The sequence below is a fragment of the Juglans regia genome, chromosome 13 (assembly GCF_001411555.2).
Source record: "Juglans regia cultivar Chandler chromosome 13, Walnut 2.0, whole genome shotgun sequence".
Taxonomy (NCBI): domain Eukaryota; kingdom Viridiplantae; phylum Streptophyta; class Magnoliopsida; order Fagales; family Juglandaceae; genus Juglans; species Juglans regia.
The window spans coordinates 7,862,643-7,890,555 of record NC_049913.1 but is presented as its reverse complement, the minus strand read 5'-3'; the positions used below and the strand labels follow the sequence as shown (position 1 = coordinate 7,890,555).

Sequence of the window (27,913 nt, the reverse complement as noted above, 5' to 3'; positions counted from 1 at the left end):
CATTTGCATGCTTTTTTCCACCACTTTTAATTAAATGCCCTTGAACTTTCACCGTCTAAAGTCTTTTGAGCTCCTTTTTCTTTTTTTAATTACTTTTGGTTTAAAAACTAGAGAAAAACAGATCTTGCCCACTGGCCATGCACTGTATGCCATTATTCAATTTGGCCACTACCCGGATATTGTTATTACCATCTAATAATTTGACGTACCCAAATTAACCCTTGTGCTTCCTTTAGAGAAAGTCTGCGGGGCAGGTTTTATCCAATAGGATTATAGCACGTGGATTTTTGAGCAGTTTGAAGCACTCTCGTTTCTCGACTTTTAATACTCAACGTAAGTGCAGGCACCCCATGACAGAAAGCCGCAAGGCAGCTTTTTGCATGCTATTTAAACCCCATCAAAGCCTTCGGCATTCCTTCATGCTAAAGCTGCTCTTGCAACCCTCTCTAGCGGCCCTTAAAATCTTCAGCTTGAGATTTCGAAAATTTCTTCCATTTTGTTCAAACGCTTTTCTTCTAGATCTCTCGTAGTTTTCCTTTACATTTCCTGGGTTTTTCTTTTTTTTTTTCCTTTGAAATTCTTAAATAATATTAAAAATGAAGAACAAGGCTTCTCTCTTTCTCAAACAGATTATCTCTGTGTTGAGTTCTATCGCTAAAGCCAAGTCAATGGCCATCAAGAACAAAACCAGCGCAGCCAAAGCTCGCTTCCTAATGTTCTCCTTATTGAAGAACAAGAAGCTTTTACTGGGTTCTGTTTCCCACAAGATCCATAGACTTCTTGGACAGCATGAAGAGGAAAGCCAATACGATGCAGATGAGCAGAGCAAGGCCATAGTTCTGTACAATGCCATGGCAAGCGAGTCGAGTCACACCCATCTGGTGGAGAGGGTGGAAGAAGATGGTGGCAACGATGATAAGTATTCAGATCCAAGGCGCTCGTTATTTGATGGAAAGGATGATCTCGACTCTGATCAGGATGACGAGGGTGGGTACTCCATCATTGATATGGTGAGGAATTCCAAAGAGGAAGGGGAGAATTTCAGCCTGGAAGATGAGATTGATGATGTTGCAGACTTGTTCATCAAGAGGTTCCATAAACAGATGCGATTGCAAAAGCTGGCATCATTCAAGAGGCTCCAAGCGATGATGGAGAGAGGTCTTTAATCAATACTGCATGCATGCTTATACGAGCTGCATATGTATTAATATTAATTTATATAATGTTTTGTTGGGAGCTTATTTTGCTCATCCATTGATGTCTACCTAGCTACCTGTTTGTCTGGCAGATTAAATAAGGAATTATCTGACCCAAAAAGAAATGGAAATAAAAAAAAGACCTGCACTTCACTGGTTCCTGTTATATATATAACTTCGATCCGGCCCATTGCTTTTTTTTTTTCTCTCTCTATTTTAAGAGAAATATTTTAATCTACACGAAAATAATTTTATAAAATGATATAGCTTTATATAATTTATAAAATTATTTTTATTATAAAATAAATTTAATAAATAACATGAAACCATATCAATTATAGGATTATTTTTATATAATCTTTTTATAACTACTGCAGTCCTTTATATATATATATATATATATATATATATATATATATATATAACTTTCGGGATTTTTTGTTTTTGTTTTTTGTACAGAGATTCGGAGTTTTGGGCCTTGTATGGTCGATGTTCGACCCATGAAGTTGACTACGAGGTGTAATTAGTAATTACACACTTGGCACGAACTATATTTTTGCTAAATGGGGAGTACATTAATGTATTGATTTAAGTAGGAAGCAAATTTATAAACATTCTAGACTAGATTAACAGTTGAATTCCTAAAACTTGTAATAATTATATTTAGACGTTGAAAAAGTCTACTTGCAACCGGCTGGGGGAACCCCGCGTAACCGGTTGCATAAAAAATTTATTTCTTTTCACTTTGTCATTTGTTCTCTCTCTTTCTCTCTTCTTCAGTCGATTTCTCTCTCGAGCTCACTTGAAACGCTATTTAACCTCTCTCTCTCGGGACTCATCTCGCCGTAAACAACTCAGAAACCACAAACAACCCTCATCATCACTAAGTGATGCTCACCTCAGAAAATCCACCACCGCACGGCCAACCCACGAAAGCCCTTCTCACGGCAAACAAGGCTCACAACCCACGGTTCTGTAGCACCCAGTAGCTTCGCGGCGTCACTCCAACCCTTGCGGGCATCCCTGCTTCTAGTCCCTCTCCACCGCCTGCACCAGGCATCCGTAACGGACTCAAACCCACGGCATTACTGCACCATGCACACGATGACAACCAACGGCCCATTTTTGCAACCGCACGCTGCTGTCAAGCCGTATCTTTGCCACCAGCATCCAAGCGGAGGACCACCACCTCACGCCTCCTACAGACAGTCTTCCAGCGCACGAACCGCCGCATGCAAGCCTCCTCCTCCTCCTCTGTTTTTCTACACCGAAACAGAGCAACATCACCCCAAACTTAAGAGCAAGCGGCCGCACGTCTGCTCCTCTGCGAACCACCTTCCACCTCCAAAACATGCAGGACACATGATGGAAAAACATGCAGGACACACGACAGAAGCAACCAGCCGCTCCTAGTTGACCCCTCGGCCTAGCCTCTCCGTGTCATCAAACGGGAATCAGCCCTACTCACACGTCAACGCCACCACTAGCCGCCAACCCCGCCCATTGACCCATATTCCTCAGCCGTTCAACACAGAAATGACACCATCACCAATGTCCGTCGAGAGCGAAAACCATCACCAATGCTCTGTTTTGAGGCCTTGGAGGTAGAGTATCGGCGTCCAAATCGAGAGCCGTTCCTTGCCACAATTGGGCACCGACGCCACCGTCAGCAGCAACAGACGACGCCGGAGATCAAGGGCGGCCCATTTTCGCAACCGCACCACAATAACTCTCTGGTTTTGCTCAAGGAACGACAGCCACAACGAGAATACAGACCCATTTCAATTTCCCTCTGCATATTTCATTTGTTTCCCGCTTTTTTTTTTTAATATTAAAATATTAGCTGACGTGGCAGCCGGTTTCGCGCCGATTCCGCACCGGCGGTTGTATACAGAAGAACTGTTAAACGTTTACACAATTTTGATGATTAACGTTTTAAAATTACAATTAAGAAGTTATAAATCGTTGCAGCTTGGCCACTTGAGATTAAACATCATATCATTAAAATTATATATATATATATATATGTGTGTGTATGTAGAGAGACAGAGAAATGATAAAAGGAAACCTTACACTACATATATTCACTTGATCAATATGTGATTTGTCATTTTTATCATTATATATATTTAAACACACACATATTTAAGAAGAGTTTTGTTATGTATAAGTAAATTTGCGTATCAATCTGCATACTAATATTGTTACCTTCATATTCTAAATTCAAATTAGCATTATTTTCAATAAAATCTATTTTCTGACCAATCATATTGAATGGATGTGCGTATTAGTGCTTAGAATCGCTTACAATTATATTTTTTTTCATTTAAGAATTAAGATAAAATGATAAAAATGTCAAATCACATATTAATTAGGTGAAAATATGTGATGTAAGAGCACTGTCATTGGATTATCCAAATGCCAGTATTTGCATAATTGATCTATGGATTAGACAAATGCATAATATTATGACTTTGAGCTACAGTAATCTCCTCCCACCGGTCGTATTTGAATTAGCACTATAGATAGATCAAATGAATATTTTATTAAAAAAAATACGGTCTAGACTCCAACTCCCATATCTCCCCTTTCCCTTGTATTCTCAAGCCTCCCTCTTTATCTCCCTCTTGTCTCTGTTTCTCTCCAATTTCTGCACATAGTCCCCCATTTCTTTCTCACTTCTCTCCAATTTATGTACGTCCATCTCTCAAATAAGAAATCGACGCACATATTGAACAAAGAATATGATAAAAATTATTCTAATTAATGCTTATAGTTTTTTCTTTGAGTCCCTTTCCGGACAGGATGCGGTGGCTACATGAGAGACAGTGAAGACTTCAGGCCTTTACCTAGATTTCCTCTCTCTCTTTCTCCGATGGCTTTCACTTCGTTTCTTGGGAGAGTTCTCTTCGCCTCTATTTTCATAATCTCTGCTTATCAAGAGTTAGTACATGCAATCACTATTTTTGTTTAACCTTCTATATACTTTTAGTATTCATGGTTTTTTTTTTGCTATCGTAATCTCATTAGTTCTTCTGCCTATTTGTGGTTTTTAGGCAAATATGAATTATGGGGTTTGAAGGAATTTCATTCCTGACATGAAAATTGCTGTTGGATCTGTTATATTAGGTTGCAACTCGTTGTTTGACCATTTTTATATTGAAACTTGATGTAGATTTTTCTTTTTTAGTATATGGTTTTGGTTGAAAAAATAAACTTATGGGTTTTACTAATTGAAAGTTACCAGCCCATTTTAATTTACTTCATCAATGGCTTTGAGTTTAGCTTGTTATAGGTTATTGGTTACGTAAGGATGGATTTTATATTTAAAACAAATATTCATTCATGCTAAGAGTTGGGCCAGATGCAGCTGAAACTCCCTATCACTTGATTGCACATTGGGTATGGGCTTATGGCCGAGCAAGTAGATCATATCCGTATCTGTCGAATAACTTTTTTTCATAGGGAAAAGCTTTTATGCCGTCCACGTTTGACCGCTCTAGTTGGGTCAATTTTTTTTTTATTTAATAATTAAGAAAGTAATTTTAAATATATTAATATTTTTTTTATTTTTTAAAATAATTAAAAAAAGTAAAAAAAAAATCTGGGCGGCATAGTAGCCTTACCCTCTCCCATAATACCTACCAGTTGAATAAGATGTGGGTATGTTCATATCTTAAAAAAAAAAATGAAGTCTCTTTCAAATCAATTTATAAAATTAATATATTTTATTTGAACATATAATAAATATGTTCAAATAGAGTTACTTGATAAAAAATAGAGATTATTTATTATATCTTATTTGTGAATCTATCATCTAATACTATATCATAAAATGATGATAAGATTACAAGAATTAAAATGATAAATAAATTTTTTCAAAACTTGAAGCAGTGACAAAATCAGACAAATCATGAAGGATAAAATTATCAGAAAAAGTAAGACAAAAAAATACTATTTCATTTTGGATTCACGCTTTTTATATATAGAAGATGTATTTTTGAATAAATTAATGGTATTAATCTTTAATTTTTTATGATTAAAGAAAATTTTTAAAAATTTCAAAAATCTAAAAAAAATCTAGTAAGTTGAAATCGAATTATTAAAAGTATGATATCATCACTCGGCAACCGTGCAAAAAACAGAACAAAAAACATGGCATATATGAGAAACAAAACGACGAGTTTCTGTGTTAAAGGCAGATGATGTCTATTAGATATTGAAATGAGTTGAGTTGAAATGATAAAATATTATTAGAATATTATTTTTTAATATTATTATTTTTTTAAGATTTGAAAAAATTAAATTATTTATTATATTTTATATTAAAATTTAAAAAAATTATAATAATAAATTGAAATGAATTGAAAAGAGTTAAATAACCAAACGAAATCTAAAATGTCCCGTACCGGAGTGAATTTGCCAAACTGGAGTGGGCACTTAAATTGAAGGGTCAGGCAAGGCGATCGAGTCAAAGTCATCCCCGTCTCGAAAACGCAGAAGAATCAACGCAGGCCAGTATTAACTAACACCTTCTATATATCTACGCATCCCTTCTGAATTTTTCCATCTTCCATCTTCCTTTTTCTTTTTCTTTTTCTTTCCTTTCCTTTTTTCTTACTTTAATTAAGTTGAGGCTTCTTGATTTTTGGGTTTAGGATTAGGTTTAGGGTTTTATGATGATGGAATTGAGGTGGAGAATCCCTCAGCTACCAGCTGTTGAGCAGTGCATAGCGGTGTTGCTGATTGCTTCCTTCGCCTTTCAGATCTGCGCTTCTGCTTCCGATGTGGTAACCTTCTTTTTTTTTTATTATTAAATTACCCTCCCCTACTCTAGAACAGTTATGAGATCTCTTCTTCTCTTTACCTTGTCTTTGAATGAATAATAGTGGAGTGTTTGGTATTCAACAGATCTATTACGAGCCATTTGACGAATCGTTCGAGGGCCGGTGGGTTGTTTCTCAGAAGGATGACTATAAAGGTGCCCGCCCCACCTTTTACCGCTTGTCTTTATCTAATAAGATCCTTCTTTCCTTTTAAAATTTTCTTCTTTTTTCATAGTTAGGATCCATTAATTAAGGAATTATTTTTTGGGTATTGCCACCACCACAAAGTAAAATACTTCGATCGTTAGTCTACCATTGCTTTTCGTTTTGTTTTCTTGTCGAATCCTTGCATTCTGCAGTGTGTTGTAACTAATAAAAAAAATTATTTTCCTGTTTTCCTGAATATTTAAAATTTTGTGCTTTTGTTATGGGTTTCTGCTTTTGAGTTCCCTGGCTATAGTGTGGCTGTCGAACTTTCAGTTATAGATATTGTTCGCTAGAGCATCAGTTTGCCTGCTGATTTTCCTTTTTTGTTGAGTAGATTATGCGCCCTTGTAGGAACCCCCAATAACTTCTTCTGCACCTCTTGATGGTTGTCGTGGTTTTATTGATGGTGCAACCTGTAAATGTATACTCATCTGATGTTATTATTCATAGCCATTCTCAGAAACATAACGAGGACCCCACCCTCCACCCAAAATAAAAATATCTGTTGTGCATCCATCTTGATGGTTGTGGTTTTATTTATTATCTCATTTGCAATTTTTTTTTTTTAATGAATATACTCTTTTGGATTTAGGTGTCTGGAAACATTCAAAAAGTGAAGGACATGATGATTACGGCCTTCTGGTTAGTGAAAAGGCAAGGAAGTATGCAATAGTAAAAGAGCTAGATCAGGCTTTGAGTCTCAAAGATGGAACCATCGTCCTACAGTTTGAGGTCCGGCTTCAGGATGGGCTAGAATGTGGTGGTGCATACTTGAAGTACCTTCGACCCCAAGAGGCAGGATGGCAACCCAAGGAATTCGATAGCTCCTCTTCATACTCCATAATGTTTGGACCTGACAAATGTGGCTCAACAAACAAGGTGCACTTCATCCTTAAGCACAAGAACCCCAAGAGTGGTGATTATGTCGAGCACCATCTAAAGTACCCCCCTTCTGTGCCCTCAGACAAACTGTCCCATGTCTACAGTGCTATATTGAGACCGGATAATGAAGTTAGTATTTTAATAGATGGGGAGGAGAAGAAGAAGGGAAATTTCCTCTCTGGTGATGATTTTGAGCCGCCACTAATTCCGGCCAAGACAATTCCTGATCCAGATGATAAGAAACCGGAGGACTGGGATGAGCGGGCCAAAATTCCAGATCCAGAAGCAGTGAAGCCAGATGATTGGGATGAGGATGCACCCATGGAAATTGAAGATGAGGAGGCTGTGAAACCTGAAGGATGGCTGGATGATGAGCCGGAGGAGATCGACGATCCTGAGGCTGCAAAGCCAGAAGATTGGGATGACGAGGAAGATGGTGAATGGGAGGCACCAAAAACTGATAACCCAAAGTGTGAGGTTGCACCTGGGTGTGGCGTGTGGAAGAGGCCAATGAAGAGGAATCCCGCTTATAAAGGGAAGTGGCATGCTCCTCTAATTGACAACCCTAATTATAAGGGCATTTGGAAACCTCAAGAAATCCCAAACCCAGATTACTTTGAGCTCGAGAAACCTGATTTTGAGCCCATTGCTGCCATTGGTATTGAGATCTGGACAATGCAGGATGGCATTTTGTTTGACAATATTCTCATTACGGGTGATGAGAAGTCTGCAGAATCATACAGGCTAACAGCATGGAAACCAAAGTTTGAAGATGAGAAAGAGAAACAAAAGGCTGAAGAAGCAGCTGCCAGTCTTTCGGATGGCCTATCTGACTTCCAGGTATTTTCCTATTCTCCTCTATTGTTTACTTTGCATTTTGATGATTTATTGAATTTCATGACTTGACAAATTTCTCGGATCATTACTTGCAGAAGAAGGTTTTTGACTTTCTTTACAAGATAGGGGACATTCCTTTATTGGATGCATACAAACCTAAGATCATTGTAAGTTAAGGAAGTTGTCGCCGTTTATAGATTGTCATCTAATAGCTTGTCTTGGGAGGTTCTCTAACAGGGATTGTATGCTTTTTTTCTGGCAGGATCTAATTGAGAAGGGAGAAAAGCAACCCAATATAACCATCGGTATTATTGTTTCAATTGTGTTGGTTATTTTGACAGTCTTCTTCAGACTCCTTTTTGGCGGCAAAAAGCCAGCGGTAGGATATTATGCATTACATCATACTTGCATCTCTCTGAATGGGAATTTATATGGCTATATGTTTCCCTTTAACTTGCAGGTCAATGTCAGTGAAACAAGCACAGATGCATCTGCAGGGACTTCCACCAATCAAGAAAGCATTGGGGAGAAGGAACGTGAGGAAGAGGTTGAGAATGAGAATGAGAATGATGCTGCTGCTGCTCCTCCGCGCAGGAGGCCTGGTACCAGACGGGACCAGTGAACTCGGCTCGGCACATGAGAGTTGCCTTTTGTTGTTTACATCCACAATTTTGAGGACATGGGAACTGAGTGACTGGATTCTCCTCAAGTGAAATTTCCTGAATTCTCTTTTTATTGTTGTGTTAGAGCACTTCGTTATAGATTGGTTAAACTCTAGTCGTTTTGATTGTTGTTTCTGTTGATTAATTTGCCTTTTTTCTGGAGAAAAAAAAAAAAACACGAAGTCAATTGTTGACATTTGGTTGCGTTAATAATCCCCCCATCCCAACATCCCACCTATTTGGAAGCGAAATCTTAAGCATGTGGTTGGTATTTACTCCTGTTTGAGCTATCAAAATGCTTATTATGCTAAGAACTAGCCACACTTTTACTGGCTTGATGTTGGTTACTTCAGTTTTGTGCATATTTTTCGTGTTTGGTACTTCTTGACATTCACGTTCTTGTCCATTTTGGTTGTCCATCTGTTGTGATCGATGTTGCGGAATGGCATTTTGTGTTGTACTTTATGCATCAGAGGCTTTCTATTTGTTTTTCGCCCTACCAAGTCTGGATATCTAAAATAAATAAAAATAATAATCTGCATTATACTGCACGTATTGAAACCTTACCGATAGCTGGTAATGAAGCGTTTATTGAATCGATTTTCTTATTATGGCCATATTAATAAATAGTCCTGGCAAAATTATTTTGGAACCGAATCCAAAATCTACTCAAAATTAGTAACTTTTAATTTTTTTTAAAATACCAAATATTAAATTATCCCCAAAACAGAATATATGACATTTAAGGCTAATTTGGGTAACCAATTATTTTTAGATATTTTATTTTCAAACATCGCTCATACATAAAAATACTTAATTTTAATTTTTTTCATTTTTCATTTAATCATTATTTAGTTATTACAAATTTTCTAAACTTTCAAATAAAATAAAAAATAATATAATTTTTTTAAAATTTCAAAACAAAAAATTATATTTAAATAATTTAATTTTGTAATATTTTTTGTTTAACTTTTTCTCTCGGATAATGATACGCTTACAATTTCTTTACAATTATTTTATAATTTATTTTAAATCAACCAATATAATCATGCCGTTCCATTAAAAATAGTCTTGACCCATTTAACCGATCTTGAGATTGAGATCGTAGCAAGAGATGACCCTCTTTGAAGATTTGGCCTTGCATGGACTGTAGTGTTGAATTGATTCTTGCCCTTGAGCTGATTGGAATCCTTGAATTCGACCAAGGAAGAGGTATCATATTCAGTTCAGTCAATCTTGAAGACCATCAGACGGGAAAGGAGATGATAACAAAGAGGAGGGGTTTGGATCAACAACGGATAATTTAACCACTGCTTCGATTCTAGTCGAAAAGCGAACCGATGATTGCTTTCTTAGCAGCAGCTACTTGGCTGGCTAAAACATTTCTAGAAGGGATTCCGCTCTCCGCGAGACTGCATTCGATTGGTATGCCAGCTCGCCAGATGTAACCATAAACTCGTGGGCTGACTCACTCAAAGCAAAGATTGAGCGGACTATTCTCCTGCAATATTTTTATTTGATTTTCGTATTCTCGCGCATAATAGGGCACTGCTCCATCTAGTACGCCATCCAGGAAACTCCATATCTTCATTTTATTGAGAGATGTAAATTAGTTGTAAAATAATTGTAAATAAATTATTATTATTTGTTCTTATTTTTTAAAATTTAATAAAATATATTATTATAAATCATTTTATTACTATTTATAAACTATTTCGTAACTATTAAAATATATTTGAAAATATTATTGGAGTCATGGATTTTTTTTTTTCTTTCAATTTCTGTTTAGATGTTGAGCTAAATTGAAATGAGTTGAACTCTTTATGAATAATAGTGAGTTGAACTTTTTATAAATAGTAATGAATTGAGATGATGAAGTGAATTTTGTAAGATTCACCTACGATGAGTTTAAATCTTAAAATGATTTTAGATATATTTATGATAAGTTAAAAAATATTATAGATCTCACGTCTAAAAAGATGTTGAGTTAAAAAAGATTATAAGTCTTATATATAAAAAAATTTTGAGTTCAGATGAATGAATTTGAAAGTAGACTTCACTTAAAATTATATCAAATTGAGTTTATCTGCGTAAAGGGCAAAAAAAAAAAAAAATGCAGAACAAACTGTATAATGTCTAAAATAACCCCGCCCTTCACTTAAGTGACACTGGGCAGCTCATTTCATTTCCACCGACCGAAGGGGGCAAAAAACAGTTACTCAAAAGCCCACAAGTCGCCGCCGTCTCGAAGACGCAGAAGTCACCCTTCCAAACTCTCAATCTAATCTGCAGTAATACTTCCGCAGAAGGTCTTTTTTAATTTTTGGGTTTAGGAATAGGGTTGCAGTTTTTGATGATGATCGAATCGAGGCGGAAAATCCTTCATCTGCCTGCTGCTGTGCAGTGCTTAGCGTTGTTGCTGATTACTTCCTTCGCCTTTCAGATCTGCGTTTCTGCTTCCGATGTGGTACCTTTTTCATTACATTACCCTCCCCTACTCTACAACAGTTTGAGATCTCTTATACTCTTTAATTTAGCTTTGAATTGAACAATAATTGAGTATTTGGTAATGAACAGATCTATTACGAGCCATTCGACGAATCATTCGAGGGCCGCTGGGTTGCTTCCCAGAAGGATGACTATAAAGGTGCCCACCCCTCCGTTTACTGTTTCTATCTCTTCCTAAATTAGATCCTTTTTCCTTATAAAATTTTCTGTCTTCATCGTCTTAATCTATTAATTGAGGTGACATTTCGTGGGTATCTGTGCCAAACCACAAAGCAAAATACTTCGATCGTTACTCTTAACGTTGCTTTTCGTTTTGTTTTCTTCTCGAATCCTTGCATCTGCTATGTTGTGATTAATATACGGGACTTCTTTTTCCGTTTTCTTGAATGTTTAAAGTTTTGTGCTTTTGTTATGTGTTTTTTATTTGAGTTCCTTTGTGTGGCCTGTGGCTGTGGAAGTCTCAGTTATAGATACTGCTTCTTTTTTTATCGGTTAACAAACTTTTATTGATCATAAGAATAGGCAAGAGCCCAATTATATGGGACATATACTAGAGCATTATGCGTGCTAGTTTAGTGATACAAGGAATTCATGAAAATTTCTGCCTTTGAAATCAAGGACAATCGACCAATGAAGTAAAGTATTGAAAGCAGAAATTTTTAAGCTCATCCATACTCAATTTGCAAGGCTTCTTTCATACCCCTCCCTCCAAATACACCACCATAGACATATTGGGACCATCTTCCATATTGTTCGCTAGAGGATCAGTTTGAGCTGATGATTCTTGTTGAGAGCCCCTGATATTTTTTTCTGCATCCCCCTTGATGCTTGTCGTGGTTTTATATGTAAATGCAAATGGTGTTGCATGCATTCATATTTGGCGTTATATCATGGTTAATTCTCTGAAACAGCGCCCCCCCCCCTGGCCCCAAAAAAAAAAAAACATAAAAACATTTGTTGTACATATCTCTTGATGGTTGTTGTTTGTTTATGAATCAATTCGGTTGCAAATTGTGACTTCATTATGAATATACAATTTTCACCAATAAAAAAATATTATGAATATACACCTTTTGATCTAGGTGTCTGGAAGCATTCAAAAAGTGAGGGACATGATGATTACGGCCTTCTGGTTAGCGAGAAGGCTAGGAAGTATGCAATAGTAAAAGAGCTAGACCAGGTTTTGAGTCTCAAAGATGGAACTGTTGTCCTACAGTTTGAGGTCCGGCTCCAAGATGGGCTAGAATGTGGTGGTGCGTACTTGAAGTACCTTCAACCCCAAGAGGCAGGATGGCAACCCAAGGAATTTGATAACTCCTCTCCATACTCCATAATGTTTGGACCTGACAAATGTGGCTCAACAAACAAGGTGCACTTCATCCTTAAGCACAAGAATCCCAAGAGTGGGGATTATGTCGAGCACCATCTAAAGTATCCCCCTTCTGTGCCCTCAGACAAACTGTCCCACGTCTACAGTGCAATATTGAGACCGGATAATGAAGTTAGTATTTTCATAGATGGGGAGGAGAAGAAGAAGGGAAATTTCCTCTCTGGTGATGATTTTGAGCCGCCTCTAATTCCAGCCAAGACAATTCCAGACCCAGATGATAAGAAACCAGAGGACTGGGATGAGCGGGCTAAAATTCCAGATCCAAAAGCAGTGAAGCCAGATGATTGGGATGAGGATGCACCCATGGAAATCGAAGATGAGGAGGCTGTGAAACCTGAAGGATGGCTGGACGATGAGCCAGAGGAGATCGACGATCCTGATGCTGCAAAACCAGAAGATTGGGATGATGAGGAAGATGGTGAATGGGAGACGCCAAAAATTGATAACCCGAAGTGTGAGGTTGCACCTGGGTGTGGTGTGTGGAAGAAGCCAATGAAGAGGAATCCAGCTTATAAAGGGAAATGGCATGCTCCTCTAATTGATAACCCTAATTATAAGGGCATATGGAAACCTCAAGAAATCCCAAACCCAGAGTACTTTGAGCTTGAGAAACCTGATTTTGAGCCCATTGCTGCCATTGGCATTGAGATCTGGACAATGCAGGATGGCATTTTGTTTGACAATATTCTCATTGCGGGTGATGAGAAGGCTGCAGAATCATACAGGCTAACAGCATGGAAGCCAAAGTTTGAAGCTGAGAAAGAGAAACAAAAGGCTGAGGAAGCAGTTGCCGGTCTTTCGGATGGCCTCTCTGACTTCCATGTATACTCCTATTTCTCCTATATGTTTGAGTTTGCATTTTGACGATTTTTTTTATATTTCATGACTTGACAAATTTCTCGGATCATGACTTGCAGAAAATGGTCTTTGACCTTCTTTACAAGATAGGGGACATTCCTTTCTTGGATGCATACAAACCCAAGATCATTGTAAGCGAAGGAAGTTATCATCATTTATACAATGTCATCTAATAGCTTGTCTTAGCTTATTAGCTTGGGACTCTGGGAGGTTCTCTAACGGGTATTCTATGCTGCTTCTTTTTTTTTTTTTTTTCTTGCAGGATCTCATTGAAAAGGGAGAAAAGCAACCCAATATAACCATCGGTATTATTGTTTCAATTGTGGTGGTTATTTTGACAGTTTTCTTCAGAATCCTCTTTGGCGGCAAGAAGCCAGCGGTACGTTAATATGCATTACATCATACTAGCAACTCTCTGAATAGGTATTTATATGGGTTTTCTGTTTCCCTTTAACTTGCAGGTCAATGCCAGTGAAACAAACACAAATGCATCTGTGGGGACTTCCAACAATCAAGAAAGCAGTGAGGAGAAGGAGCATGAGGATGAGAAGGATGATGATGCCGCTGCTCCTCCTGCTCGTAGGAGGCCTGGTACCAGACGGGATCAGTGAACTAGGCACATAAGCATTGCCATCGGTTGTTACATCTACAATTTTGAGGACATGGGAACTGAGGGACTGGATATTCCTCAAGTGATATTTCCTGAATTCTCATTTCTTGTTCTGTTAGAGCACTTGGATCATAGACGGGTTAAACTCTAGTCGTTTTGATTGTTGTTTCTGTTGGTTAATTTCCTCCCCCCCCGGTTCTTCCATATCCTCCTCTCTCCAAATCCTCCTTATTTTTTAAGTTGAATTTCAACCATGTGATGTGGTTGGGTATTAACTCCTGTATGAGCTATCATAATAGTAAAATATGTTGCGAACCAGCCACGCTTTGATATCAGTTACCTTTATTAGTGTTATGTGCATGTTTTTTGTCCGAGCTACTTCTGGACACTCAAGTCCATATTGGTTCTGTCGATGGTTGTGATCAGTTTTGCGGAATGGCATTTTTTTTGGGGGGTTGTCCATTATGTGGTGTTATGAATCACGATCCATAAATCCAAACAAGGGTCATCATTCTTTTCTCACATCCCCAAAATTCTCATTTCAAACTTTTTAAGAGAATTTATGATTCTTTTGAATTTATGATTCTTTTTTATAATAAGAGAATTTATGATGTTAGATCAATAAAGTTTTTTTTTAAAGGAATAGAGATTTGTTTTTTATATTAAAAGAGAATGATTTAGCCTAATTTGGATATATTTCATTACTATTTAATATTTTATTATTATTATTCATTATTATTTAATATTTTATTATTATTTTTTCATTAATTTTTTACAGAATATCTAAAAATACTTCACTACCACAACCTTTGTAATAAGTTATAAAAACATCCACATTGGTCTATGTATATGTATATATAAAATTATATTTACATAATATGATTCTAAAATCTTCTACATTAGCTTATGCATATCTAAATATTTAGCTAGCTATGAATAATGCTTATCTAAATTTGGATAATTACTATTTACTTCCAAAACATATTTTAATAATTATTTCTCTCTCCTCCCACTCTCTCTCTCACAATCTTTTTATTTTCTCGTTCCTTCAACAACACAACAAACCATACACATTTATTTTATTATTATAATATATTATATATATATTTTTCATTTTATTATATTTTTAATATAATATATAAAAAAAATTATATTTTTAATTATTGCATTTGAATTATTAATGTCAAATATATGTAATAGATGCTAATTATAAAATATATAAAAAAAATTGATTTTAGTAAAAAATTAATAATAATAAAATAATAATCTCAAATATACATAAAAAAAAAATAATTTTATATATACATATGTATATACTGCTCTAACTTTGATTCAATTGGAAAAGGAAAAATATATGCATCTGCTCCACATCGGCACACACTCAACCTATTGAGTGTAAAAAAAAAAGTGATGTGAAGTGTGTACCGGTGTGGGGCAGATGCATACCATTTCCTATTGGAAAATGGGGGTTCAAACACGTCACTCGTTTAACGTGTATCATTAGATGGAACTCGATCCAAATCCTACCGCAGAATTTTGTCTCTAGAAAATACCTATTGCAACTGTTCAGAACGGAACAAACTCTGTAATTTCCATCCGACGAAGGGGCAAAAGGCAGTCGAGAGACTTCGTTAAAAGCCACACAAGTCGTCGCCATCTCGACTACGCATAAGGCCTTTTTTGTTTTTTTGGGATTTGGTTTAGGGTTACGGTTTCTTATTATGATGGATTTGAGGAGGAAAATCCCTCTGTTACCTGCCGTTGAGCGGTGCGTAGCGGTGTTGCTGATTGCTTCCTTCGCCTTTCAGATCTGCGCTTCTGCTTCCGATGTGGTAACCTTTTTGTTGCATTACCCTCTCCTCCTCTAGAACAGTTTTCAGATCTCTTATTCTCTTTGATTTAGCTTTGAATTGAACAATAACAGAGTATTTGGTAATGAACAGATCTACTACGAGCCATTCGACGAATCATTCGAGGGCCGCTGGGTTGTGTCTCAGAAGGATGAGTATGAAGGTGCCCATCCCTCCTTTTACTGTTTGTCTCTTTCTAAAGTAGATCCTTTCTTCCTTTTTCATCATTTTAATCGTTAATTGAGGTGGTATTTCGTGGGTATCCGTGCCACCACAAAGCAAAATCCTTCGATCGTTAGTCTACCTTGCTTTTCGCTTTGTTTTCATCTCGAATCATTGCATTCTGCATTTTGTTGTGATTAATATTCCCAACTCTTTTTCCTGTTTTCTTGAATGTTTAAAGTTTTGTGCTTTTGTTATATGTTTTCGCTTTTGAGTTCCCTTTGGTGGCCTTTGTCTGTAGAAGTTTCAGTTATTGATATTGCTCGCTATGGGATCAGTTTGACTGTTGATTATTCTTGTTGAGAGCCCCCGATATTTTCTTCTGGATCCATCTTGATGGTTTCCGCGGTTTTATTGATGGTGGTGGGTGTAACCTGTAAATGCAAATGGTGTCCTATGATATTTGATGTTATATCATACTCAATTGTCTGAACATAACAATAACGCCAACCGCCCCCCTACCCACCCAAAACAAAGACACAAAAATATCTGTTGCGCATCCCTCCGGATGGTTGTTATGGTTTTATTAATCAACTCTGCAAATTGTGATTTATTATGAATATACACTTTTCAATTTAGGTGTCTGGAAGCATTCAAAAAGTGAGGGACATGATGATTATGGCCTTCTGGTTAGTGAAAAGGCAAGGAAGTATGCAATAGTAAAAGAGCTAGACCAGGTTTTGAGTCTCAAAGATGGAACCATCGTCCTACAGTTTGAGGTCCGGCTCCAAGAGGGGCTAGAATGTGGCGGTGCGTACTTGAAGTACCTTCGACCCCAAGAGGCAGGATGGCAACCCAAGGAGTTTGATAACTCCTCTCCATACTCCATAATGTTTGGACCTGATAAATGTGGCTCAACAAACAAGGTGCACTTCATCCTTAAGCACAAGAACCCCAAGAGTGGGGATTATGTCGAGCACCATCTAAAGTACCCCCCTTCTGTGCCCTCAGACAAACTGTCCCACGTCTACAGTGCTATATTGAGACCGGATAATGAAGTTAGTATTTTAATAGATGGGGAGGAGAAGAAGAAGGGAAATTTCCTCTCTGGTGATGATTTTGAGCCGCCACTAGTTCCGGCCAAGACAATTCCTGACCCAGATGATAAGAAGCCGGAGGACTGGGATGAGCGGGCTAAAATTCCAGATCCAGAAGCAGTGAAGCCAGATGATTGGGATGAGGATGCACCCATGGAAATCGAAGATGAGGAGGCTGTGAAACCTGAAGGATGGCTGGACGATGAGCCAGAGGAGATCGACGATCCTGATGCTGCAAAGCCAGAAGATTGGGACGACGAGGAAGATGGTGAATGGGAGGCACCAAAAATTGATAACCCAAAGTGTGAGGTTGCACCTGGGTGTGGTGTGTGGAAGAGGCCAATGAAGAGGAATCCCGCTTATAAAGGGAAATGGCATGCTCCTCTAATTGACAACCCTAATTATAAGGGCATATGGAAACCTCAAGAAATCCCAAACCCAGATTACTTTGAGCTCGAGAAACCTGATTTTGAGCCCATTGCTGCCATTGGCATTGAGATCTGGACAATGCAGGATGGCATTTTGTTTGACAATATTCTCATTGCGGGTGATGAGAAGTCTGCAGAATCATACAGGCTAACAGCATGGAAACCAAAGTTTGAAGATGAGAAAGAGAAACAAAAGGCTGAAGAAGCAGCTGCCGGTCTTTCGGATGGCCTCTCTGACTTCCAGGTATTTTCCTATTCTCCTCTATGTTTGACTTTGCATTTTGATGATTTATTGATTTTCATGCCTTGACGAATTTCTCGGATCATTACTTGCAGAAAATGGTTTTTGACATTCTTTACAAGATTGGGGACATTCCTTTCTTGGATGCATACAAACCCAAGATCATTGTAAGTTAAGGAAGTTGTCATTGTTTGTACAATGTCATTTAAGAGCTTGTCTTTGCTTTCCTTGGGAGTTTCTTTAATGGGGTTTATATGTTTATTTTTGGCAGGATCTTATTGAAAAGGGAGAAAAGCAACCCAATATAACCATCGGTGTTATTGTTTCAGTTGTGATTGTTATTTTGACAGTTCTCTTCAGAATCCTCTTTGGCGGCAAAAAGCCAGTGGTACGTGATTATGCATTACAACCTACTTACATCTCTCTGAATAGGTATTTATATGGCTTTTCTTTTTGCCTTGCAGGTCAAAGCCAGTGAAACAAACACTGATGCATCTGCAGAGACTTCCGACAATCAAGAAAGCCATGGAGAGAAGGAAAATGAGGATGAGAAGGAAGATGATGCTGCTGCTGCTCCACCTCGTAAGAGGACTGGTACCAGACGGGATCAGTGAACTAGGCATATAAGAATTGCCTTGGGTTGTTACATCTACAATTTTGAGGTCATGGGAGCTGAGTGACTGGATTTTTTTTTCAGTTTTAGAGCACTTGCATCGTTATAGATGGGTTAAACTCTAGTAGTTTTATTGTTGTTCCTGTCCATTTCGTTTCATTAATTCCCAAATTGAGGACATGGAAGTTGCGTGACTGGATATTTTCTGATTTTCTTTTCTTATTCGTTTAGAGCACTCACGTCGTTATAGATGGTTAAACTCCAGTAGTTTTGTTTGTTGTTCCTGTTGTTTGATGTGACTTGCTTCTTTTTCTGTATTTTTCTTCAGTCAATTGCCATTTGGTTTTATCATTCCCCCTGTCATTAGCTCCTGTTTTTCACTAAGAATGCTGAATTTGGATTGGCATGCTGAATATAACTGATCTGTGCGTGTTTTTCGAGAGTAGAAATCGACATTCTTGTCCTTTTTTGTTCATTGTCAATCTGTTGCATTAGACGCGTTTTATTCAAGCTTGTCAACAAAATCGGAGGAGTTTTTTTTACACGTGAGTAACCAAATTCTGTAATTCAAAGATGCCTCTAGGGCCTAGGCTCTTGGAAAAAAGATGTCCATGGAGTTCTTCAAGGACAGTTCAGAGGCCACTGCCCCGCAGTGGGGTTCAAGGGAACTGACCTATTGCAGCGACGGATCGATTCATGTCATCTGGTAAAATCAGGCTCTTAAGTACCTAATTCTCAACATCAGAAACTTTTTATTATTTATTATTTTTGTTATTATTTTAATATATTAGGCCAGGCCAGACCAGAGCTGTCTTCCATTATGACAGTGTGATGCCTGTTGTATCTTCTCTAGTTACCCTTGTGGAGGCAGCATGGTCAACCTCATAGAGCTCCTCTCCTCTTGGCTTTGCCTCAACATCGAGTTGGGTTTAATATTAGAGCACTCTCATTGGAATAGCTAAATTAAAGTACATTTTTTATGAGTGTAAGATGAATTTAACTTTTAACTATTCCATTTATATAAATCTCTATATTGGAATAGTTATTTTTTCATTATATGACAATAAAATAATATAAGATGAATTTAATTTTAACTATTCACATCAAATCTCCAAATTGAATTATCCATTTATTCATTATATAGTAATGAGTAATTAATAATTTTGAAATTTTTTTAATTTTTTTAATTATAAATTTATTTTATTTTATCATATTTTACTATTCATAATATTATATATTAATTTGTAATTGTATTCTAATTATATTTTTTTAATTGTGATTTAAAATGGAGAGAGAAATAATTAATATTAAAAGGAGAGAGAAAGAAATAATATAAAAAGGATTTGATGAATGAATAGTGTGTTCCAAATTTAGAAATTAGTTTGGATATTACTGTAGCTATATTCTAAATATTTGGAATATAACTAATTCAATGTGAGCAATTTATTGACCTAATAGCTAAATTCTCATTGGATTTAACTTTTAGCTAATCCAATAGAATGCTCTAAGGAATTCATATAATGCAATTCCATGGATGTCTCAACGATCTCTGCAAATTCCTTGATCCAAACTTCCTAATCAAGATCTGAGTAGCTGAATCACCAAACATCAGATGAATATATATATATATATATATATAAAATGTCACCAAAAATCTCCACACGAACAAAATCCTTCCCTAAAATGGTGGAAACAATTTGGGTCCTTGACTATGATTTCTCGTCCTACTATCTTGGATATCATCTTTGCAGAATCATGGCAATTGCGACACACACGGAGGTTTTTACTTACACGAATTGTTATACCGGGTTGTGTGCTGATGAGCCCAAAAGATACTGCCAACATTTCACTATGCCCAATTTGAATGCACTCCCGTTCTTCCTCCACATCATGGAAGCTAAAATCTGGATTAGGTTGATATCCTTCATCTTCCATTTTCTTTACTAAACGCTGTAATTCCGAAAATATTCTCTCTGATCTTGGGTGGGATACATCCCCCGTCCCAAAGGCGTGAACTTTATTTTGGAACTCTATCCAACTATATGCTTTCTTCGGCTTCAAACCCATGTCTCTTATTGTTTGCCTCAACTTATCAACCATGTCCCATCTTGCGCTGTTAGCATACCAGTTAGAGAGCAACACATAGTTGTCTGCATTAAGAGGTTCCAACTCGCAGAGTTGCTCGATGACACGCTTACCCGGTACTGGTTGTTGGTGATTTCTCAATCCATCTAGCAGTGCTCTCAGCACTTCGGCATGCCTTTCAAGCTTATGTTCCTCAATAAAGACCCTTGCCTCATCAAAGAGTCCGGCACGAGCTAGAAGAGCAACCATTAAAGAAGAGTTTTTGGCTTTAGAAGCCTTAATGCAACTGAAGTAAAACTTTCCTTGTTCAACCATACATGCAGTGCGACAAGCATGGAGGACGGCAGCATATGTGACTTCATCTGTTTGTGTGCTCGAGTTAGTCTCTATCATGCGGAACAAATGAACTCCGTGTTGCCCTTGTCCATGTAAACTATATCCCAATATCATCACAGTCCATGAAACCACATCTTTACACTTCATCCCTCTGAAAATCCTTGAAGCATATTCAATGAATCCTGATTTCACATACATATCCATAACAGCATTCTGGACCACGAGATTCAAGTCAATACCGTTTCTAAGCAGGTAGCCATGAATTTCTCTGCCATGCTTGTGTGCAGTCATCCTTGCACAGGCTGGAAGAATGCTAGAAAATGTGAAAGGATCAGGTTTAAAACCATCCATAATCATCTGCCGAAACAACTTAAGACCGTCATTGAATTCTCCCTTCTTTACACATCCATTAATAATTGCTGTCCATGAAATGACATCTTTTGATGGCATTTGATCAAAAATTTCCTGAGAAGCTTTCAGACTTCCACAATCGATATACATTTTCAAGAGGGCATTGCTGACCACCATATTAAACTCTAATCCACATTTCCTAGCAATCTGGTGGAGCTTCCTGCCTTGTTGCAGTGATTGAAACATGCCACAGGCACCAACTGCGGTTGCCAATGCCACTGAATCTATCTCAGCCCCTGACTCAACCATTTGATTAAACGTATCAATAGCCAAACCAGGTTTGTTTTCCATGATGTACAATCTGGCTAGTACAGTCCAAGAAACAGAATTCCTATGTGGGGACTTGTCAAAAAGCCACCTGGCAGTATCAACGCTATCAAGAGAGCCATACATTTGGATCAAAGCACTAACCACATAGTGGTCGGAAGAGAACCCAAGCTTGAAAGCGTGCCCATGAAGCTGTTTGCCGATAAATATATCACCACGACGGCGAGAAGCAGTCAAGACGCGAGGGAGAGTGCGCCTGTCAGGACGAACAGTACCCCGAAGCAGCATTTGTCGGTATGTTGAAATAACAAGGTCGAGATCTCCACTAGCAAGGTGAGTTTGGATAATACTGTTCCAAGTAAACGTGTCTTTGTCTGAAACAGGCATTTCATCGAACACCCGGTGGTCCAATGGAATTTCATCGGCCACTTTGGGGTTGTTACGAATATTACGGGAATGCTGGCATTGGGTAACGTTAAGTGGGTGCTTCTGGTACATGAAATAACAACGCTGAAACTGGGTGTGTGCGGATGGAAAGACGTGCATTTTCAGCTCTCGGTGTGTGTGATATTGTTTTGACTTTTCGTTGCTTATCTGAAGATGGAGGAGGAGGAGGAGATTAAAGAAAGGCGTGGGCACATGAATAGCATATTGATGGCATTACACGCAGTTAACACTCCCGAATCGCCGTTTCGATTTCGAGCGTGCAAACGATTAAAGAAATGACAAAAGCTTTCGACACAGCAGGCATCTCTGGCTGGCAATGCCAACCAGTCCTTTGCTTTGGACTCATCGTCCCACGCCAAAAACTTTACGTATTTTAAAATTTTATTTTATTTTATTTATTTATTTTATTGTTATCGAATTAATTGAGATATTCTATTTATCATCTATATATTATATGGGTAATACTAGACAGAAGCCATAATAGCAGTACACACTTTGCACTCACTGCGTGGCTACTTTTAGTTGATTGTTTTCAACACTCACTTTGAGAGATGTGTGGTTTAGATGATGTCACATCATGTATGTAAAATAGATACTCTCAATAATAGTTTTTATCTATATTTATTCATATTATATATTTATTATGAGAAAAAAAATAATATTATAAAAAATGTAATGTATAGTGTGTGGAATGTTAACTAGAATTATTCCTTAATAATCCAACCCCTAGACCCATATACTACAATTTTTTTTACCATTTTTTATATAATCTTATTTTAAATTAAAGATATTTCTATAAAATAACGTTAATTTTATAAATTATTTGATAGAAATGTCTCTCAATTAAAACATAACTATATAAAAATAAAAAATGATAAAGTTACTACTAAATATCAATTTGTATACAATTATGTAATAAAATAATATTATTTTAAATTTGATTTTGACTTTTACTTATGATTTGATGTGTTTAAATATAATAAAAAATATTATTATATTTAAAGTTGTCTATAAGTTGTAAATAAGTTGTTAGCCTATCACTTTGTGAAAAAAAAAATGATATATATATATATTTATATATAAATTTCCATTTTAGTTTTCCTTTTGTATTTTTATTAACGCATACATTTTTATATAGAAAGCTTCGTAATTTGAGGGTGGTCATTCTATTGCTGTAGATCCTCCAACACAAAAAATTAGTTTATTTTTCTTTTTCATATGTTATAACGTTTGTTTTAAGGTATTTTTCCCTTCTTATAGTACTTTTAATTTTAGTTAATTTAATATAATTGCTCACCAAAAAAATAAAATTAAGTATGGGGATTTGAAATCGCTCAAAGTTTGCAATGCAAACTAGCTTAAAATCTTTTGGATTTCAAATTCACCAAAGGATTATTTTTATGAGATAAATGTATTTGTCTAATGTAGGGGTGATACTCGCATATGCAGGGGCGGGGTCATCCATTTCCTGCACCCTACCCCCGGCAGGACGGATGGGGAGGGGGCCCCGCTACCCACCCCTAGTCCAATGTATCATCATTGAAAGATGTTGTTACTAAGCCCTATCATTTGCATATTTGGAAGTCGATATTCAAACTGATCATATTATACAAGTTGAAAGTCAATGGCTGATTCGAAATGGCTTCATAAACTTTGGTTTGACAATTGGATGGTAAATGGCTCTCTGAGTTGAAAGATTTTTCTTCAAAAGTAGGATGGAAGATGGATAAGTTGTGCTTATTGAATAATCCATCTTTAATATAGAAAGTAGTAAGTTACAATATAAACCTCAAGAAAGGTTTGGATGTTAGGGTTTGAAAGCATTCAAATGATGGAAACTTCAACTCCAAATCTACTGAGGAAGCAAGCATTCAAATGATAGAGACTTCAACTCCATATCTGCTTGGAATTTATCGAGGCCTCATTCAAATTTGTCATCGCTACACATCTCAAAGGCTGCAATAAAAGAGTAAGGAAAAGTATGGAAACCGTTGATGGTTTGTTGGATGTTCCCTCCTTCTGGTAAGATAATTAATAAAGTTGAGACTGATTCTAATTTATTAGTGCTTGGTTCCAGCAAGGAAAACAAACGTTGTGGCAATTTTATGAGTTTTGGCACCGAGTTTTCACTTTCCACGACTTTAATATCCTTTTAAATATGTCATATTTTTAGAGATAGGAATAGCATAACGAACGTAGGGTGTAATCAGTTCGGTTTTAAACATATTTTATAACCGAATGGTATATAATAATTTTAAAATTTGAATAACCGATACTGTATCGGTTACTTTTTATAAGTACCCGAACAGATAATCTTGAACTAACATTCCTCTTGAAATGCATACAGGAAAAAAAAAATATTCATGAATCATGATCTCAAAATAAATATGAAACACATGGATTTTCTAACAAAACATTTGGTCGGATGAGGACTTTATGGCCTCTTTGAAAGCAAAATTGAGTTGTTAATTATCCACAGTGATACATATGAGACCAGAAAAGTATGAATTAATATGATGCATTCAATTTGCATCATATTGAATGCAAATTCCTATGATAGTTTGGCAAAGTGGTCATTGGTCAACGTACACCAATTTTGCAAATTCCTATTCCTCAAAAGGCCGAGACACGTACGGTCAGCGTTCAATTTCTAGTAGCCCTGCCTAGCTTTGACATTCATCAACTCATCTAATTATTTAGGATATAAATTCTTAATATCTGTTTGAATAGTTTATCTCATTATATTTTATTATTATAATTTTATTAAATTTTTATATAAAATATAATAAATAATTTAATTTTTTTAAATTTTTAAATAATAATAATATTAAAAAATAATATTTTAATAATATTTTATTCAATTTTAAACTTTAATCTTAATTTATTTAATTTCAACTCACTATCCAAACTACGCTTTAATCTCATTCTTTGTATACTATTTCTTCTGATTTTTAGTTCACCATCGCATGCCATTCTCTCTCTCTCTCTCATTTGGATTTTTCTTTCTCGTTGAGTAAGAAAAGCTTGTAGAGAGGAATGATTTTGTGATTAATATTTTCATAAATTTTTGAAATTGAGTTTGAAAAATCTAATACATACTATATATCATGAGCTGGCATGTCCCACACCATGTGTGTGCATGCCAGATTTTGTCGCCATAACATATGAGGGATGGACAACCGGCTTTGTGACGGTAGGGTGAGGAGGCAAAGCCTTCGAAAAACTTGCTCAATTTTATATATTTTCTCCTAATTAAATACCTCGAAAAAGGTTTGTATTATGATTAAAAACATTGTAGAAAATATAGTGAAAAACTAATTTCCACAAGTACTTAATTAGATACATCATTTATTTCTAGTCTAGATCATCTGAGTCCGGAGACTCGAATCTTAAAGTTCATTTGGATAGTAAGATGAGATGAAATAATTTTAAATAAAAGTTAAAAGTTGAATAAAATATTTTTTAAAAATATATTTTGAATATTATTACTATTTTGAAATTTAAAAAAAATTAAAAAAATTATTATATTTTATATAAAAATTTAAGAAAATTATAATAATAAAATAAATTAAAATGATATGAGATAAAATACTTTACTATCTATCAAACGGAGCCTTAAATAACAATGCACGAGTAGCATCATGCATGTACCCACACACATGGCAATTGATAACGACAAGTAAAAGAATTAGAATAAATATAGATAGAAGTTATTATTGGAAGTATCTATTTTGCACACATGATGTGGCATCATCTAGACCTCACATTTCTCCAAGTGAGTGTTGAGAATAATCAACTAGAAATAATCACGTAATGAGTGCAAAGTATGCACTGTTATAATGATTTTTCTCTAACATTAGTCAAAGAATTATTAGCTTAATTTGCCAAAATAGTCCCTAAGTCTTTTGAGAAATAAAGTATATGGGTGCCACTGTCATTCTAGAAGCCATTAATCAATTATTGACGTCATTAAGCAGAAAAATCAATTAATTGATATTGTAATGACCAGATTATATATATATATAGAGAGAGAGAGACAGAGAGAGCGAGAGAGAGATTTTGAAGACAATCACGACCTAACCTTTTGCGATAATGACATATGATAATAATATATTGGGCACAACGTATCTGATTGACCATATAATATATAACAGAGGTGAGAGGAGGCTGAAGGCAGCCTGATCAAGCTTAGGCCGCCACTTGCAAGGTTTGGTACACGTACTGCCAGTGACAGAATTTGTATGAATTCCCTTTCGTTGAATATATACACACATACATATATAGAGGACGAGCGCGCGCACGCACGCACGCACGCACGCATTATATGAGTAGGGGTTTGAATATGTAGTAGTTGTGAAGGTTGGTACTATTGTTGAAGATGACTTTGTTTGACTGTTACTTTGTCATTTTGTCCTCCTCGCCTCACATCTTGCTGTGCCTACCACTGCCTCCTCATCTGCTCCCCCCACAGTCCCACTCTATTTGCCAACCCTACTTCCAAGGGTAAAACAAATGCAAGCACCCGATCTTTTTAACATTAATATTCATTATTTTTTTTTTCCTATGCAAGAAATACATACATGAAAAAGAGCATCTTCGTCGCCGTCCTCGTTTGCATTTAAAATTCATCTCATCTTTTATCATTATAAATTTTTTAAATTTTCACACAAACCATCTCAACTCATCTCTAAATCCAAACAACTATCTTCAAAATTTAGTCAATATCATATTTTTTTACATTTACCTATTCTATTTAAATTCAATCCTCACATTAAATTATCCATTCACTCTTTATATAATAATAAAATAAAGTTAATTTAATAATTTTTTTATTTAATTTATTTTTATATTTTTTATCACATTTTCTAACTCTACCAATTAAATGTTAATAATATTATATTTTAATTAAATTAATATTAAAAAATCATATTTTCAAAAGTCATTTAATGCTAATAACAAAAAGTATTTGATTAAACTCATCTAAATTTCTATTTAAACAAATCAAATAGTATTTTTGCTTAGAATGAGGAACTAATATTTTAATATTTGCTTGGAGTGAGAAATTAGTATTTTAATATTTGGTGAATCAATTGTAATTCTTCATCTTTGGTCAACTACTGTAGCAAAAGTCTAAATTATTTTAGATTTGTCCAATTCAATGTGAGATGTTTTTAACATTAATTATGTAAATTTTAGTCAATCTTCTCATTTGACCAAGTTAATGAGGATGCTCTGAGGGTTACGAAATTCTGACAAACACTATTTTTTAATTAGTTCAATATTATATATATATATATATATAAATAGGCACTAGAAACAAATAAATATTTCCTACCATTTTTTGGTAAGAGGGAGTCGCACAAAGTGATGGTTCTTATAACATCCGAGAGTGGGATTGTAGTTTCATAACCGTAAGCCATGGTGATTGTAGTGATTACATTTTGTCTTGAATTGGCTATTGGAAAAGTCAATTGTCTTCACGATTATGTGGTCAAATATGACAACTCTTATAATAAAAAGTCATAAAAAATCTAAACTCCATTATGTTATATATCGATGCAAAACTCCACGCTCTCCTAAAAGAGTACATTCATCTTGAAAAAATATAGTTGTAAGCGATTTTGTGCATTAATATGCGCATTCATTCAATATGATTGTTAGAAAGTAGACTTTATTGAAAATAGTACTAATTTGAATTTAGAATATGAAGACAACAGTATTAATACAAATTTGCTTGTATATAGTAAAACTCATTCATCTTTTATTTACTCTACTTGTATGCAGTATGCACTGTAATTCATGTAATAGAGTTTTTGTTGGGATCTCTCATCCTCGCCTCTTGTCATAGCTATATTATAAGTAGCAAGACTAATCTTATTAATTCGATTGTCACGCATAATATTCTAAAATATGTTTTGATTCTTCAGGTATGCAATCTCTAGTCTCTGTTAGTATCTAAAGCATTTCTCTTTTACTTATCAAATTTGAAATCTCCATAAC

At 35.9% G+C, this 27,913-nt stretch overlaps 5 protein-coding genes across 6 annotated transcripts; 4 read left to right on the top strand and 1 right to left on the bottom strand.

The window, feature by feature from the left end:
* The first annotated feature begins 425 nt into the window (after positions 1-425).
* LOC108997343 lies at positions 426-1,360 on the top strand. The gene has a single exon (XM_018973557.2). The coding sequence runs from the start codon at positions 597-599 to the stop codon at positions 1,164-1,166; it is 570 nt and encodes a 189-aa protein (XP_018829102.1). The 5' UTR covers positions 426-596; the 3' UTR covers positions 1,167-1,360.
* A 4,234-nt stretch (positions 1,361-5,594) lies between these two features.
* LOC108997362 (calnexin homolog) lies at positions 5,595-8,962 on the top strand. Of its 2 annotated transcripts, XM_018973580.2 has the most exons (7): positions 5,595-5,710; positions 5,855-5,986; positions 6,108-6,177; positions 6,822-7,951; positions 8,044-8,115; positions 8,211-8,327; positions 8,409-8,962. In XM_018973580.2, exons 2-7 carry the CDS (start codon positions 5,873-5,875, stop codon positions 8,568-8,570), a joined length of 1,665 nt encoding a protein of 554 aa, XP_018829125.1. In that variant the 5' UTR covers positions 5,595-5,710; positions 5,855-5,872; the 3' UTR covers positions 8,571-8,962. The 2 variants fall into 2 exon arrangements, with proteins under 2 accessions (XP_018829125.1, XP_035540107.1); XM_035684214.1 differs by having other exon boundaries at positions 5,600-5,986.
* A 1,817-nt stretch (positions 8,963-10,779) lies between these two features.
* LOC108997363 (calnexin homolog) lies at positions 10,780-14,330 on the top strand. The gene is made up of 6 exons (XM_018973581.2): positions 10,780-11,077; positions 11,188-11,257; positions 12,201-13,330; positions 13,426-13,497; positions 13,629-13,745; positions 13,828-14,330. Exons 1-6 carry the CDS (start codon positions 10,964-10,966, stop codon positions 13,975-13,977), a joined length of 1,653 nt encoding a protein of 550 aa, XP_018829126.1. The 5' UTR covers positions 10,780-10,963; the 3' UTR covers positions 13,978-14,330.
* Positions 14,331-15,421: 1,091 nt separating this feature from the next.
* On the top strand, positions 15,422-18,718 carry LOC108997402 (calnexin homolog). Its single transcript, XM_018973651.2, has 6 exons — positions 15,422-15,808; positions 15,920-15,989; positions 16,628-17,757; positions 17,850-17,921; positions 18,026-18,142; positions 18,219-18,718. The coding sequence occupies exons 1-6, from the start codon at positions 15,698-15,700 to the stop codon at positions 18,366-18,368; spliced, it is 1,650 nt and encodes a 549-aa protein (XP_018829196.1). The 5' UTR covers positions 15,422-15,697; the 3' UTR covers positions 18,369-18,718.
* Positions 18,719-19,899: 1,181 nt separating this feature from the next.
* Positions 19,900-22,245, bottom strand: LOC108997413 (pentatricopeptide repeat-containing protein At2g01510, mitochondrial-like). The gene has a single exon (XM_035684053.1). It carries the CDS (start codon positions 22,010-22,012, stop codon positions 20,012-20,014), a length of 2,001 nt encoding a protein of 666 aa, XP_035539946.1. The 5' UTR covers positions 22,013-22,245; the 3' UTR covers positions 19,900-20,011.
* Positions 22,246-27,913: the final 5,668 nt, after the last annotated feature.

Excerpts from the sequence above, each read along its gene's own strand:
- LOC108997402 (XM_018973651.2), top strand. The coding sequence starts at position 15,698 with ATGATGGATTTGAGGAGGAAAATCCCTCTGTTACCTGCCGTTGAGCGG. Across the intron at positions 15,809-15,919 it reads GCGCTTCTGCTTCCGATGTG|ATCTACTACGAGCCATTCGA; the intron begins GTAACCTTTTTG and ends GGTAATGAACAG. Across the intron at positions 17,922-18,025 it reads CATACAAACCCAAGATCATT|GATCTTATTGAAAAGGGAGA; the intron begins GTAAGTTAAGGA and ends TATTTTTGGCAG.
- LOC108997363 (XM_018973581.2), top strand. The coding sequence starts at position 10,964 with ATGATGATCGAATCGAGGCGGAAAATCCTTCATCTGCCTGCTGCTGTG. Across the intron at positions 11,078-11,187 it reads GCGTTTCTGCTTCCGATGTG|ATCTATTACGAGCCATTCGA; the intron begins GTACCTTTTTCA and ends GGTAATGAACAG. Across the intron at positions 11,258-12,200 it reads CCAGAAGGATGACTATAAAG|GTGTCTGGAAGCATTCAAAA; the intron begins GTGCCCACCCCT and ends CTTTTGATCTAG.
- LOC108997413 (XM_035684053.1), bottom strand. The coding sequence starts at position 22,012 with ATGCACGTCTTTCCATCCGCACACACCCAGTTTCAGCGTTGTTATTTC.
- LOC108997343 (XM_018973557.2), top strand. The coding sequence starts at position 597 with ATGAAGAACAAGGCTTCTCTCTTTCTCAAACAGATTATCTCTGTGTTG.
- LOC108997362 (XM_018973580.2), top strand. The coding sequence starts at position 5,873 with ATGATGATGGAATTGAGGTGGAGAATCCCTCAGCTACCAGCTGTTGAG. Across the intron at positions 7,952-8,043 it reads ATGGCCTATCTGACTTCCAG|AAGAAGGTTTTTGACTTTCT; the intron begins GTATTTTCCTAT and ends CATTACTTGCAG. Across the intron at positions 8,116-8,210 it reads CATACAAACCTAAGATCATT|GATCTAATTGAGAAGGGAGA; the intron begins GTAAGTTAAGGA and ends TTTTTCTGGCAG.